Source organism: Leucoraja erinacea, chromosome 2, assembly GCF_028641065.1.
Source record: "Leucoraja erinacea ecotype New England chromosome 2, Leri_hhj_1, whole genome shotgun sequence".
Lineage (NCBI taxonomy): Eukaryota > Metazoa > Chordata > Chondrichthyes > Rajiformes > Rajidae > Leucoraja > Leucoraja erinaceus.
Window position 1 is genome coordinate 24,459,888 of NC_073378.1, and position 15,270 is coordinate 24,475,157.

At 47.7% G+C, this 15,270-nt stretch overlaps 1 protein-coding gene across 2 annotated transcripts in view; it reads right to left on the reverse strand.

Moving 5' to 3' along the window:
- The window catches only part of ulk4 (unc-51 like kinase 4), a 315,218-nt gene that overhangs the window by 103,825 nt on the left and 196,123 nt on the right, over positions 1 to 15,270 (reverse strand). For both annotated transcript variants that reach the window (XM_055653277.1, XM_055653269.1), the window contains exon 31: positions 9,074 to 9,122. In XM_055653277.1, the coding sequence (XP_055509252.1) occupies positions 9,074 to 9,122 (49 nt within the window). The remainder of the gene's footprint in view (positions 1 to 9,073; positions 9,123 to 15,270) is intronic.

Below are 15,270 nucleotides of genomic sequence, written 5' to 3' on the forward strand. Positions count from 1 at the left end.
GAGGGATATGGATCACGTGCAGGTAGGGGAGGGCACATTAACTTGGTATCATGTTTGGCACAGACCATGTGGAACAAAGGGTCTGTTCCTGTCATGTACTGTGTTATGTTCACAGTTACAACATGGAGCAGAGAACAGTACAGCTCAGGAACGGGCCCTTCAGCCCAAATTGTCCCTGCCCTACATGAAGCCCAGTTAAACTGATCTCATTTGCCCACACATGCCCTCCATAGCCGTATCATGACTTCCTGACTCTTACACTCAATTCTCCTGGCAAAGAAAGAAAGCATACCATACACCTTCTTTACCACCTTATCTACTTGTGCTGCCACCTGCAGTGAGCTATGAACTTGGACCCCGAGATTCCTCTGCACATCAATGCTGTTAAGGGTCTTGCCATGAACTGTACATCTTCCCCTTACATTCAACCTCCCAAAGTGCAACATCTCACACATGCTCGGGTTAAACTCCATCTGCCATTTCACTGCCCGTTTCTGCAGCTGATCGACATCTTCTGACAATGTTCCTCACTGTCTGCAACTACTCCAATGTTGGTGTTGTCAGCAAACTTACTCACCAACCCATCCACATTTACAACCATGTATACATATCACAAACAGCAGAGATCCCAGCACAGATGTGTGTGGAACTCCAGTGGTCACAGGCCTCCAGCTTGAAGATCTACCTTTGACCACAACCCTTCCGTCTTCTGTGTACCCTCGCCCCTGCTCCCCGACAGACTCTCCCCTTCAATCCCCCTGGTCCACTTCCTCTGCCCTTTCTTTGTCGCGCCTGACCATCAAGGTTGAACAGGTGAGCAAGGAGCTAACAGACTCGGCCCAGGCAAAGCCACAGGTCCCGTGGTATCAGCACTTGGTACTCAAGGCGTGTGTGTGTCAGCCAGTTGTGCGGAGTACTCCAGCATATCTTCAACCTGAGCTTGAGTCTGGAGATGGTTCCTGTGATGTGGAAGACATCCTGCCTGGTTCCTGGTTCCTGTACCAAAGAGGACGCGTCCCAGCTCCTCCAATGACCACAGACCGGTGGCGCTGACTTCAGACATCATGAAGTCCCTGGAAAGGCTGGTGATCACTCACCTGCGACCCCTGGTTCAACCCTGCCTGGTCTCCCTGCAGTTTGCTTACCAAGCAAAGATGGGGGTTGAGGACACCATCATCCACCTGCTCCATCGTTCCTATGCTCACCTGGATAGGCCGGGGAGCACTGTTAAGATTCATGTGTTTTGACTTCTCCAGAGCTTTTAACACCATCCGGCCGGCACCGCTAGGGAGCAAACTGACAAAGATGAGGGTGGATGCTCCATTGGTGTCCTGGATCACCAACTACCTGACTGGACTGACACAATGTCAGGTTACAGAACTGCGTCTCGAACATGGTGGTGAGCAACACAGGGGCCCCACAGGGGACGGGCCTCTTGCACTCCCTGTTCACCATCTACACCTCGGACTTTAGATACAACTCCGTCTCCTGCCATCGGCAGAAGTTTTCAGATGACTCTGCAATTGTGGACTGCATCAGTGAGGGGAGGGAAGCTGAATACAGAGGTGTAGTCAACAACTTTGTTGAGTGGTGTGGGCTGAATCACCCACAGCTCAACACCGACAAGACTAATAGTTTTATGGTGGCCTTTAGGAGGAGAGGAGTACCCCTGTCCCCTGCCTCCATCAATGGTGTGAATGTGCAGTTTACCAGGGAGTGCAAATACCTCGGAGTGTACCTGGACAGTAAACTGGACTGGTCCAGGAACGCTGAGGCCCTGTACAAGAAGGGACAGAGCCGCCTGTACATTTTGAGAAGGCTTCGCTCCTTCAACGTCTGCAGTGAGATGCTGCAGATATTCTACCAATCAATGGTGGCAGGCGCCATCTTCTTCACTGCCGTGTGCTGGGGCAGCAGGGCGAAGATTGCGGATGCCAATAGGATCAACAAGTTCATCAGGAAGGCTGGCTCCATCCTGGGAGTGGAGTTGGATTCATGGGAGGTTGGTCTTGGAGGGGAGGATGCTCCTCAAACTGTGGAACATCCTGGACAATACTAGCTCACCCCCTCCGTGACACACTGGTCAACCTGAGGAGCACCTTCAGCAACAGACTGGTCCCACCAAGGTGCAGCACAGAAAGCCACAGGAGATCCTTCTTCCCTGTGACTACCAAACTGTACAACTCCTCCTCCTTCTGTCGTTGGGGAAAACTGAGACTGACTCCCCTCCCCCCCCTTCCCCTCTCCACCCCTCCCCAATCTTTACACATCCCCAATCCTGGACTTTCCTCTCATCACTTTAATTTCATGGTTCATGGATGAGTTAAATGGACTAACACAGTGGGTCAGGCAGCATATCTGAAGAACTGGTGTAAACAACCTCTCCCTGTAGCTAATACAGGTGCACAACCTTTTATCCAAAAGCCTTGCAACCAGACACTTCTCGGGTTTCGGAATTTTTCGGATTTCCGAATGGAAGATTTTTAGCGTAGATTAGGTAGGTAGCGCGGGTGGCTTGAAAAGTCTGGAGCGGCTGCCTCCTCCCCGGAGACTGGGGAATCATTGTAAATCATTGCTTAAATGTTAGTCAGTTAGTTTGGAGGGATTTTATGTGTGTGGGGGGGGGGGGGGGGTGAAGGGGGAAACTTTAATTCTTAGTCCCCTACCTGGTAGGAGAGGCAGGGAGCAGGCAATGCCTTACCGGGTCGGCGTGTAGTAAGCTCCGGAGCGCTGTGGCCACCGACTCCGAACATCGCGGAGCTGGGGCTGCGGGCGTCCGGCCGCGGGCCGCGCTGGATTTGGAGCACCGCGCAGCCAGGGGTAGAGTTGCCGGGGTCGGAGCTCCAACCGGCGCCGCCCGCGGCCGGACGCCCATTTAAGCAATGCTTTTCAGATGTTTAAGTGTCTCCCCAGTCTCCGGGGAGGAGGCAGCCGCTACAGTAGTGCAGACCTGGGTTGACCGTGGGGCGTTTCGGGTCAAGTTTCGCGCCAAATGCGAGCTTTGGTGTGCAGACGACATCCTGGAAAAAATGTCCGGTTTTCGGAGCTTTTCGGTTTCCGGAACTCCGGATAAAAGGTTTTGCACCTGTACCCCCTAATCCCGGCATCATTCTGGTAAACCTCCTCTGCACGCGCTCCAAAGCCCCCACATCCATCCTGTAACGGAGCAACCAGAACTGCACGCAATGTGGCCTAAGCAAAGCCATATATAACTGCTCCATGACTTCCCCACTTATACTGCCCTTCCATCACAGCCCTTTACCTTCTATGAATAAACCGGTTCTGAATCCATGTGACCTGTGCATTTTACTATTTTGGATCAGCCTACAATGAGGGACTTTATCATATGCCTTACTCCAATCCATGTCAACAACATCCACCGCCCCACCCTCATCGATTTATCTTGAATGTTTTATGTTTGATTCTATACTGTTTATTGTATGTAGTGATGTTACTTGCGAGTGGAGCACCAAGGCAAATTCCTTGTATGTGTACAGACCTGGTCAATAAACGTATTCATTCGGACGACAGATGGCGCAATGGGCTAAGTGTTCGGCTGGAGACCGGAAGGTAGCCGGTTCGAATCCCGCTGGGAGTGCATACTGTCGTTGTGTCCTTGGGCAAGACAATTCACCCACCTCTGCCTGCGTGTGAATGTGTGTGAGTGACTGGTGGTGGTCGGAGGGGCCGTAGGCGCAGATTAGCAGCCACGCTTCCGTCAGTCTGCCCCAGGGCAGCTGTGGCTACAGAAGTAGCTCACCACCACCGAGTGTGACTGAGGAGTGAATGAATAATGCGATGTAAAGCGCCTTGAGTATCTAGAAAGGCGCTATATAAATCCCAAATCCCATCCATTATTATTATTATTCATCATCTCCTCCAAAAGCACAATCAGTAAGACACGACCTGCCATGTACAAAGCCATGCTGACTGTCCCGAATAAACCCATTCTCTTCCAAATGAGTTTCCAAATACTTATCCGAGGCTCACCCATGTAATATTCCCCCGAATCTCTCTACTTCCCTACTTAAATAATAGACCAATGTTAGCTACTGTCCTGTCCTCCTGACCTCACCTGTGGCTAGAGAAGACAGAAAGACCTTTGCCAAGGCGGTTGTAATCTCCTCTTGCCTCTCTCAATAACCTGGGCTGAATCACATCAGGTTTTTATCCACCTTAATGCTCTTCAAGAGCCCTGGTCCATGAATGCTGAGGCCCTGTACAAGAAGGGACAGCTCCTCCCTTTAACTTTAACACCTCCTCCGTTTTGATCTCAAACTGCCCTTGCACATTGGTGTTCTTGGTTCTTGGTTCTTGGTTCCTTGGTCCTCCAAAATATTCCAAATGGAATTTAAACTGGAGTTCTCCGCACTGATCTCACTGATCTCACTGCCTCACATGTCTTCCTCCTTGGGGAAAACTGATACACAGGGATCATTGCAGGTACATCATTCTTTGAAACCGGGTGGCAGGTGGCAAGAGTGGTCAAGAAGGCTTTTGATAAAATGCCCTTGATGAGTCAGGGTATTGAGTATAGAAGATGGGATGTTATGTTACAGTTTTATAATACATTGGTAAGGCTGAACTTGGAGTACAATGTTCAGTTTTGGTCACCCAGCTAAAGGAAAGTTGTCACAGAGTGATACAGCATGGAAACAGGTCCTTCGGCAGAACTTGCCCATGCTGACCAGGGTGACCCACCTGCACTGGTCCCATTGTCCACATTTGGCCCATATACCTTCCACCCACTGTGTGAAAATGTTGCCCCTCAGGTTCCTATTAAATCTTTTCTTTCTCCTAAAACCTAAGTCCTTTGGTTCTCGATTCCCCTACTCTGGGTAAAAGACCCTATAAGATCACCACCCCTCAGCCTCTTGCACTCCAAGGACTAAAGTCCTAAGTTGCCCATTTGGTCTCCAAATCTGAGGAAAGGCATTCTTGTCATAGATGGAGTACAGAGAAGGTTCACCAGACTGATTCCTGGGATGGCAGGACTTTCATATGAAGAAAGACTGGATAGACTCGGCTTGTACTCGCTAGAATTTAGAAGATTGAGGGGGGATCTTATAGAAACTTACAACATTCTTAAGGGGTTGGACAGGCTAGATACAGGAGATTTTTCCCGATGTTGGGGAAGTCCAGGACAAGGGGTCACAGTTTAAGGATAAAGGGGAAATCCTTTAAGACTGAGCTGAGAAAAACATTTTTCCCACAGAGAGTGGTGAATCTCTGGAACTCTCTGCCACAGAAGGTAGTTGAGGCCAGTTCATTGGCTATATTTAAGAGGGAGTTAGATGTGGCCCTTGTGGCTAAAGGGGTCAGGGGGTATGGAGAGAAGGCAGGTACAGCATACTGAGTTGGATGATCAGCCATGATCAAATTGAATGGCGGTGCAGGCTCGAAGGGCCGAATGGCCTACTCCTTCACCTATTTTCTATGTTTCTATCCCCCTATAGCTTAGGTCCCCAATACTTGCCAAATTCCCGTCAATCTTCTCTGCACTCTTTGCAGCTTAACAACATCGTTCACTATCAGGGTGCCCAGAACTGAACACGGTCCTCCAGTTATTGCAACAACACACAATTCTGCATTGAGCTGGAGAGTGGCTTCTGAACGGTCCTTCCATGAGCTAGGTACTGTACGATTCACCTCTACCCCATTGCGGACATTGGACTTTGTCTCTGGAACTGATGCGCTACAATGTTGAGAACTGCACTCTGTATCTTCCCCTTTGCTCCACCTATTGAACTGATTGTTGAGTTTAGTTGAGTTGAGAGATACAACGTGCAAACAGATATCGATCACTCTGATGCTAGTTCTATGTTATCCCACTTTTGCATCCCACACACTAGGGGGCAATTCACAGAGCAAATTAACCTAAAAACCTGCAAGTCTTTGGAATGTCGAACGAAGCCAGAGCACCTGGAGGAAACCACGCAGTTACAGGGAGAACATACAAACTCCACACAGACAGCACCTACAGTCAATCAGGCCCGCGTCTCTGGCGCCGTGGGGCAGCAGCTCGACTGTCCCACTGTTCTGATTGTATCTATGTATGGTGTCTCTGATCTGTTTGGATCGCATGAAAACAAAATGTTTCACTGTACCTCTGTACATGACAATAATAAACCTAAACCTTTATTAGCTAGGGCACAAAAAGTAAGAGCAGGGAAGTTATAGGACAACTTTTTCTCGTGTAGTTTTGGCCACTCACTGGTTGTCACCACAACATAGACCAACACAAGTCTACACTATCTTGGTGCACATGATAATAATAATAACAATATAATCTGATAGTTTCTCAGTTACAACTCTGAAACATGTAGATGGATTAGGTTCTGTTGGGGTTGGCTGAGACACAGAAAAGGTCAGGCTTTCAAACAAGAGCCACAAGTTAAATAAGGTGCTGGAAGCCACGTAAATCTACACAGAGCAACAGCTGTGAGGTTCAGGATGAGAGGTGGCGAAGACTAAATGGGGAAACAAGACGATAGAGTGCACCGTAAAAGCACTTCCATAAAGACTAAAATGTGAATTCCCAGTATTGCACAACGAAGCACAACTCAGTAAATGTCCCCATTTACAGTGAACTGTTGTTATGGTGTAAAGCTTTACACCTCACCCTGACAACAACGCCCCCTCCCTCAGTCCCTTAACTTCCACTCTCTTATCAAAGACAACCAGGCAACTTCATCCCCTTTCATGACACTTCATTCACTATCTCCCTTCTTTTATCATTCACAACTGCTTTGAGGCCCACACTTCCATCATTTCAGCTTCTTTATAGTGGTTGAGGAGATCAACTGTAGGCCCAACCCAGTACTGCCGGCCGTCAGGACAATGGGCCCAGTACTGCTGCCCGTCAGGACAATGGGCCCAGTACTGCCGGCCGTCAGGACAATGGGCCCAGTACTGCCGGCCGTCAGGACAATGGTCCCAGTACTGCTGCCCGTCAGGACAATGGGCCCAGTACTGCCGGCCGTCAGGACAATGGGCCCAGTACTGCCGGCCGTCAGGACAATGGGCCCAGTACTGCTGCCCGTCAGGACAATGGGCCCAGTACTGCCGGCCGTCAGGACAATGAGCCCAGTACTGCTGGCCGTCAGGACAATGAGCCCAGTACTGCTGGCCGTCAGGACAATGAGCCCAGTACTGCTGGCCATATGGACAATGGGCCCAGTACTGCCGGCCGTCAGGACAATGAGCCCAGTACTGCTGGCCGTCAGGACAATGAGCCCAGTACTGCTGGCCGTCAGGACAATGAGCCCAGTACTGCTGGCCGTCAGGACAATGAGCCCAGTACTGCTGGCCGTCAGGACAATGAGCCCAGTACTGCTGGTCGTCAGGACAATGAGCCCAGTACTGCTGGCCATATGGACAATGGGCCCAGTACTGCTGGCCGTCAGGACAATGGGCCCAGTACTGCCGGCCGTCAGGACAATGAGCCCAGTACTGCTGGCCATCAGGACAATGAGCCCAGTACTGCTGGCCGTCAGGACAATGGGCCCAGTACTGCCGGCCGTCAGGACAATGAGCCCAGTACTGCTGGCCATATGGACAATGGGCCCAGTACTGCCGGCCGTCAGGACAATGGGCCCAGTACTGCTGGCCACATGGACAATGGGCCCAGTACTGCTGGCCACATGGACAATGGGCCCAGTACTGCTGGCCACATGGACAATGGGCCCAGTACTGCCGGCCATCAGGACAATGGGCCCAGTACTGCCGGCCGTCAGGACAATGGGCCCAGTACTGCCGGCCGTCAGGACAATGAGCCATCATGGCCACCTTAACACTGTACATTGTTAACCACTTGCTGGAAATGTGCTGACTCTTGTGCACTGCCTCGTTGTAATCTATTATACTTACACACTTGTATTTAGGTTTGATTGTGCTTATGTACATTAAGATTTTTGCTGAACTATACGCAAAAATGGAATTTCCCTGTCACCTGGGTACATGCCAATAACGTACCATTGTTTCCTGACCCCACTTGCCATCGCCTCTCCGTTAGCCATGTGTATTTTTAGTTTTGTTTAGTTTACCGAGGTACAGTGAACTACTTTTGTTGCATGGTATCCATGGTAACGGAAAGATAATGCATGATGACAATCGAGCCGTCGACAATGTACAGATACAGTATAAAGGGAACAAGGTGCAATACCACAAACACATTGAAATGAAGAAGTACAGAACAAACCACTGCAGGGAGTAGCGAGATCTGGCCGCTTATCTCCCACTTCCCACAGCTCACAACCTTCAGTGATAAAGGAACTGCAGATGCTGGAAAAATCGAAGGTAGATAAAAAATACTGGAGAAACTCAGTGGGTGAGGCAGCATCTACGGAGCGAAGGAAAAGGTGACGTTTAGGGTCGAGACCCTTGGTCACACACTGAGTTTTTCCAGCATTTTTATCTACCTTGCTCATTGTCTCCTTTGTTTCCCTGGTGATCTCCTGAATTGACAGCCAGTAGCTGAACGACTCTCGCATTGCATTTGAAAAATACATTAGTGTTCAGAATCACCTGCTAAACCATGGATCATTCTACCAACCACAACAAAAGTGAAGTCGTGTGAAGTTGTTTTGTGGTGGAAAGTGCTGGAGAAACCAAGTGAGTCAGTAAGCATCTGTGGAGGGTATGGACAGGTGACGTTTTGGGTCAGGACCAATCCACATTAGAGTCATACAGTGTGGAAACAGGCCCTTTGGCCCAACTTGGCCACACCGGCCAACATGCCCCATCTACACTATCCCACCTGCCCGGGTTTGGCCCACATCCCCCCAAACCTATCCTACACCCACCATCTTTTGTGTGAAAAAGTTACCTCTAAGATACCTATTAAATCTTTTCCCCTTCACCTGAAACCTCTGTCCTCTGATCCTCGATTCCCCTACTCTGGGCAAGAGACTCTGTGCATCTACCCGATCGTTTCCTCTCATGATTTTATACACCTCTATAGGATCACCCCTCATCCTCCTGCGCTCCAAGGAATAGAGACCCAGCCTGCTCAACCTCTCCCTGTAGCTCCAGACCCTTCAGAGTGAAATGGCGAAAAAGACTTGGTACTCACCAATATAACATGGAAAAGACTGGGCACAATCTGACTTTCTTCAATCAATCTGAAAACAAGAATGATTAACGTTGCATTAGTTACACGACAGAGTTACAATATTCTAGTTGCTATTGATGCTGAAATGCATGGATGTGTTGCCAGGATTTATGCAGAACACCGACTGTTTACTGATGCAGTTCCTCATTAAGCTTGTACATACCCAATAAGTGTGAGCTATGTCAGAGTTTATTGGAAATGACTTAGTGCCTGCTTTATTGATCAAAACATAGAAACATAGAAATTAGGTGCAGGAGTAGGCCATTCGGCCCTTCGAGCCTGCACCGCCATTCAATATTGTTATTATTATTTATTCAAATCGTTTGCTATGTCGCTCTTCAAGGGAGATGCTAAATGCATTTTGTTGTCTCTGTACTGTACACTGACAATGACAATTAAAATTGAATCTGAATCTGAATCTGAATATGATCATGGCTGATCATCCAACTCAGTATCCCGTACCTGCCTTCTCTCCATACCCTCTGATCCCCTTAGCCACAAGGGCCACATCTAACTCCCTCTTAAATATAGCCAATACTGTGACACGAGGGAGGGAGTAAACACTATCAAGATTCAAATGTAAAAGGGTACAAATTGTAAATTTTGGTGAGAATGTGGGCTTTGCAGTCAAGTTATTAAAAATTAGCAAGTTTAGTGGTGGTTTTTGATGGGCACATGGATGTGCAGTGTGTGGACGGATATGGACCATGTGCAGACTGAGGAGATCAGTTTGCAACAAACTATGAACAACATTAAAAATGTCACACCAATCATTGCTTTATGTAAGATAATAGTCATGTACAGCAAAGAAACAAGCACATGGTCTCAAATGATCCATGTCGCTGAAGATGTCCCAACTAAGCTAGCCCCATTTGCAGGCGTTTGGCCCATGTCCTTTGATTGTAGATAGAACATTGAACAGTACAGCACAAGAACGGGCCTGTCAGCCCACAATGTCTGTGCTGAACATGTCCTTCCTTAACTATAATGCTGATACAATTGGCAAAAATAACATTAATTTTGGATACACCAGATATAATAAAAGAAGCTATATTACTGTCAAACTGTTCTCATTATCTAACATGGTGGGTCTAAACGGTCCTGGTTATTGATTCACCTATCCTGGGTAAATGTCTCTGTGCCTATCTATTCCCCTCATGATTTTGTACAATTCTATAAGATCACCCCTAGTCTTCCTGCACTCTGGGGAATAAACTCCTACACTGCGCAATTTCTTCCTATAGCTCAGGACTCTTCCTGGCATTATTCTAGTAAATTTCTCTGCACTCTTTCCAGCTTAACAACATCCTTCCTAGAACAAGGTGACCAGAACTGGACACTCCTACAAATGTAGTTACACCAAAGTCCTGTACAACTAATGGTTAACATAACATGTTAACTTCTATACTTAATACCCAGATGAATGTAGATCAAAGTATCAAAAGCTTTCTTTACCAAATTGAACGGGTGCTGCACATGTTTGTATTTGCAAAGAGTGCCCACACATTCAGGGGTGTGTGGGCGGGAGGGGTGAGGTAATAGAGAGGGAATCTTGGTGAGGTTAGAAGTATTAGCTGCCTGGGATGAGCATAATAATTACACAGGTGACCAAGGCTTGAGGGTGATTCATCACATGTTCCATAGGGTCAGGAGCGGGGCAGGGTTGGGTGGGATCATCAGTCAAGAGATCAAGATGGGGAGTAGGTCAAACTAGGACTCCATTTTGAGGTGAGAATCTAATGTTGTGTTACTACAAAAAAAAGACACAAAGTGCAGGATAACATGGATAGGTGACGTTTCACAGAGTGCTGGAGTAACTCAGCGGGTCAGGCAGCATCTGTGGAGCACATGGATAGGTGACGTTTCACAGAGTGCTGGAGTAACTCAGCGGGTCAGGCAGCATCTCTGGAGAACGTGGATAGGTGACGTTTCACAGAGTGCTGGAGTAACTCAGCGGGTCAGGCAGCATCTGTGGAGCACATGGATTGGTGACATTTCAGGGCGGGCCCCTTCTTTAATTACTGAAGATCAGGGCTGCCAACTCTCACGCTTTGAGCGTGACACTCACGCATTCCAGCCAATTCTCACGCCCTCACGCTGAAGACTGAATTCTCACGCTGACAGGCTGTCTTCAGTCCCTGCACAGCAAAGATCCTATAGCGGAGCTAAAGGGTCTTTGCTACAGTTTGTCTCTTTGCGCCACATGACAGCGATCTGCACGGATTGGGGAAGCGCGTCGGTCCCGGGCAGCGGGTGTCAGCGCTTTTGTGCGCCGTTTGCGAGCTCTGCGCTGCCAGGGCAACTTCGCTCCCTCCTTCCCTCCTGCCCTTCAACTCGATTGGCAGAGCCAGTGCCGCCAATCCACGCTACACCGTGCCCACCAGACTCCCCATTGGGCGGCCGGTGAAAGAGAGGGAGGGGAGAAAGAGACAGGGAGAAAGAAAAAAAGGGAGGGGTGGAGGCAAAGAGAGACAGAGGGAGGGAATGTAGAAAGGGGAAGAAGGAAGGCAAGGAGAAAGGGGAGAAAGAGGAAGCGTGAGGAAACAGAGGGTGAGGAAAGAGAGGGAGGGGAGGAAAAGAGAGAGAGGGGGAGGAAAGAGGGAGGGAGGGAGATGATGGGGGGGGAAGGAAAGGTGTGTGTGTGTCTCCTTGTGTGTGTGTGTCTCCCTGTGTGTGTGTGTGTCTGTGTCTCCCTGTGTGTCTGTGTGTGTGTGGCTCACCGTGTGTGTGTCTCCCTGTGTGTGTGTGTCTCTCTGTGTCTCCTTGTGTGTGTGTGTGTGTATCCCTGTGTGTGTGTGTCTCCTCGTGTGTCTCTGTGTCTCCCTGTGTGTGTGTGTGTGTGTACGTGTGCATGCGTGAGTGTGTGTGTGTACATGTGCATGCGTGAGTGTATGTGTGTGTGTGTGTGTGTGTGTGTGTGGGTGTGTGTGTGGCTCTCCGTGTGTGTGTCTCCCTGTGTGTGTGTGTGCGTGTGACCCCCATGTGTGTGTGTGTGTGTGGCTCCCTGTGTGTGTGTGTGTGTGTGTGGCTCCCCGTGTGTGTGTCTGTCTGTCTCCCTGTGTGTGTGTGTGTGTGTGTGTGTGTATGTCTGTCTCCCTGTGTGTGTGTGTCTGTCCCTCTCCCTGTGTGTGTGTTATTTTTTTTAGTTTTCTTTAATTTGTTATTTGTTTTTTTGTTGACTGCCATAATTTCTGAAATGGTCTTAAAGTAACAACTGTTATAAAGCAGTAATAAGTGATTTTTGTCCACACAATTGGAACTTGCTTAAAATGTTTGCATTATTAGCAGGGCTGCCAACTCTCACGCATTGAGTGTGAGACTCACACATTTCACAAAATTCTCACACTCTCACGCTGATCACAAAATTATATAATGAGAATAGGACCTGTTTTGTTTAACAAATAGTGTAGGAAGGAATTACAGATGCTGGTTTAAACTGAAGATAGACACTAAAAACTAGAAAACCTCAGCAGGCAGCATCTCTGGAGAGAAAGAATGGGTGATGTTTCGAGTCGCGACCTTCAGCCTGAAGAGGTTGAAAACAACTAAGGGCAGAAATCAGAATCATGTGTTCATCTTTATTCACGTGACACCATAATAAATATATTACAGAAAAAATAATTTAATGGTGTGGCACGGTGGCGCAGCAGTGGAGTTGCTGCCTTACTACCACATGGGTTTTCTCTGGATATTCGGGTTTCTCCCATATCCGAAAGAAGCGCAGGTTTGTAGGTTAATTGGCTTCTGTAAATTGTCCCTGGCGTGATGGATGGAATTGGTGTATGATAGATTGCTGGTCGGTGTGGACTTTGTGGGCGGAAGGGCCTGTTTCCATATATATTTTTACATATATATCTTAATTTCATTGAACCATATATGATTGAATATGTGGCATTATTTTCGTCTTGTTTCTATGTTCAAAGGGTAAGGTTGAAACCATCTGAAGAAGGGTTTCGGCCCGAAACGTTGCCTATTTCCTTCGCTCCATAGATGCTGCCGCACCCGTTGAGTTTCTCCAGCAATTTTGTCTACCTTCGATTCTCCGGCATCTGCAGTTCCTTCTTGAACAAGGTTGATTGATTTATTTGTGCAGAACAGTGATGGAAGTCCAACTTTTGCTTTGTTTCTCTGAAATGTTCTCTATATATATGCATAACAGCATGAATACAATCTGAATTCCATACATGAATATAGTCATTCATGTGCTGCACCTGTTGATCAGCCTGGCTCTATTGTGGAATGTATTTAGGAATGTAATTTAGCCTAACCTTATTCATACCTAATCCAATTTAAAGCATAAATGTTGCATTCAAATGCAAGTTAAAAGACTTGTTACAGTATGCACCAGATTGCACAATTTCAACCTGAAAAATGCAAAAGCTCCCTACCGTGGGAGGGGGAACGCCCCATTACCCATGGACAACTGGAGGAGTATGCTTCAAAGTTGCTGTTTCTAAGAGAACCTGTTGAATCTCCTGTAGGAAGGAACTGCAGATGCTGGTTTAAACCGAAGATAGACACAAAATACTGGAGTAACTCAGCGGGTCAGGCAGCATCTCTGGATAGAAGGAATGTGTGATGTTTTGGGTCACGATCTAAAACATCACCTATTCCTTCTATCCAGAGATGCTGCCTGTCTCGCTGAGGTACTCCAGCATTTTGTGTCTATCCTGTTGAATTTGCAAAGTAATAACAGTTGACCTGGCAAAATTGCACTGCTATGAGTTTGAAATTCAAGGCAGCATTCTCTCAAATAAGAATGATTTTAAACTATAAACATATTGACATCAGATTTTTAATTTGGGTGGCACGGTGGCGCAGCGGGTAGAGCTGCTGCCTCACAGCACCAGAGACCAGGGTTCCACCCTGACTACGGGTGCTGTCTGTACTGAGTTTGTACGTTCTCCCTGTGTCCTGTGTGGGTTTTCTCCGGGTGCTCCGGTTTCCGCCCCCACTCTAAATAGGTACAGGTTTGTAGGTTAATTGGCTTTGTAAAATTGTAAATTGTCAGTAAAGTGTGTGTAGGATAGTGCTAGCGTGTGGGGTCGCAGGTTGGCGCAGGCTTGGAGGGCCGAATTCTGTTTCTACACTGAATCGTTAATAAAACTTTAACAAATTTAAGACTATCTTGAGCTCCAAGATTCCAGTACCACAAGATCCAGTCTGGGAAACTTGCTGTTTGCTAGATACATGTTAATGTATAATTGTATGATTAGTAAGTTTGCATATGGCATAAGAATTGGTGGTCAGGATTAGAGGGCCTGTGTTATAGATACAGGTAAAATGACCAAGGCATGGAAACATAGAAACATAGAGAATAGGTGCAGCAGTAGGCCATTCGGCCCTTCGAGCCTGCATCGCCATTCAATATGATCATGGCTGGTCATCCAACTCAGTATTCTGTACCTGCCTTCTCTCCATACCCCCTGATACCTTTAGCCACAAGGGCCACATCTAACTTCCTCTTAAATATAGCCAATGAACTGGCCTCAACTTCCTTCTGTGACAGATAATTCCAGAGATTCACCACTCTGTGTGAAAAATGTTTTTCTCTTCTCGGTCATAAAAGATTTCCCCCTTATCCTTAAACTGTGACCCCTTGTTCTGGACTTCCCCAACATCGGGAACAATCTTCCTACATCTAGCCTGTCCAACCCCTTAAGAATTTTGTACGTTTCTATAAGATCCCCCCCTCAATTCTAGCGAGTACAAACTGAGTCTATCCAGTCTTTCTTCATATGAAAGTCCTGACACCCCAGGAATCAGTCTGGTGAATCTTCTCTGTACTCCCTCTATGGCAAGAATGTCCTTCCTCAGATTAGGAGACCAAAACTGCATGCAATACTCCAGGTGTGGTCTCACCAAGACCCTGTACAACTGCAGTAGAACCTCCCTGCTCCTACACTCAAATCCTTTTGCTATGAATGCTAACATACCATTAGCTTTCTACACTGCCTGCTGCACCCAGGTCTCGTTGCAACTTCCCTTTTCCTAATCGGCCACCATTCAGATAATAGTCCACTTTCCTGTTTTTGCCACCAAAGTGAATAACCTCACAAATCCACATTATAGTGCATCTGCCATGCATTTGCCCACTCATCCAGCCTATCCACGTCACCTTGCAGCCTCCTAGCATTCTCCTCACAGCTAACACTGCC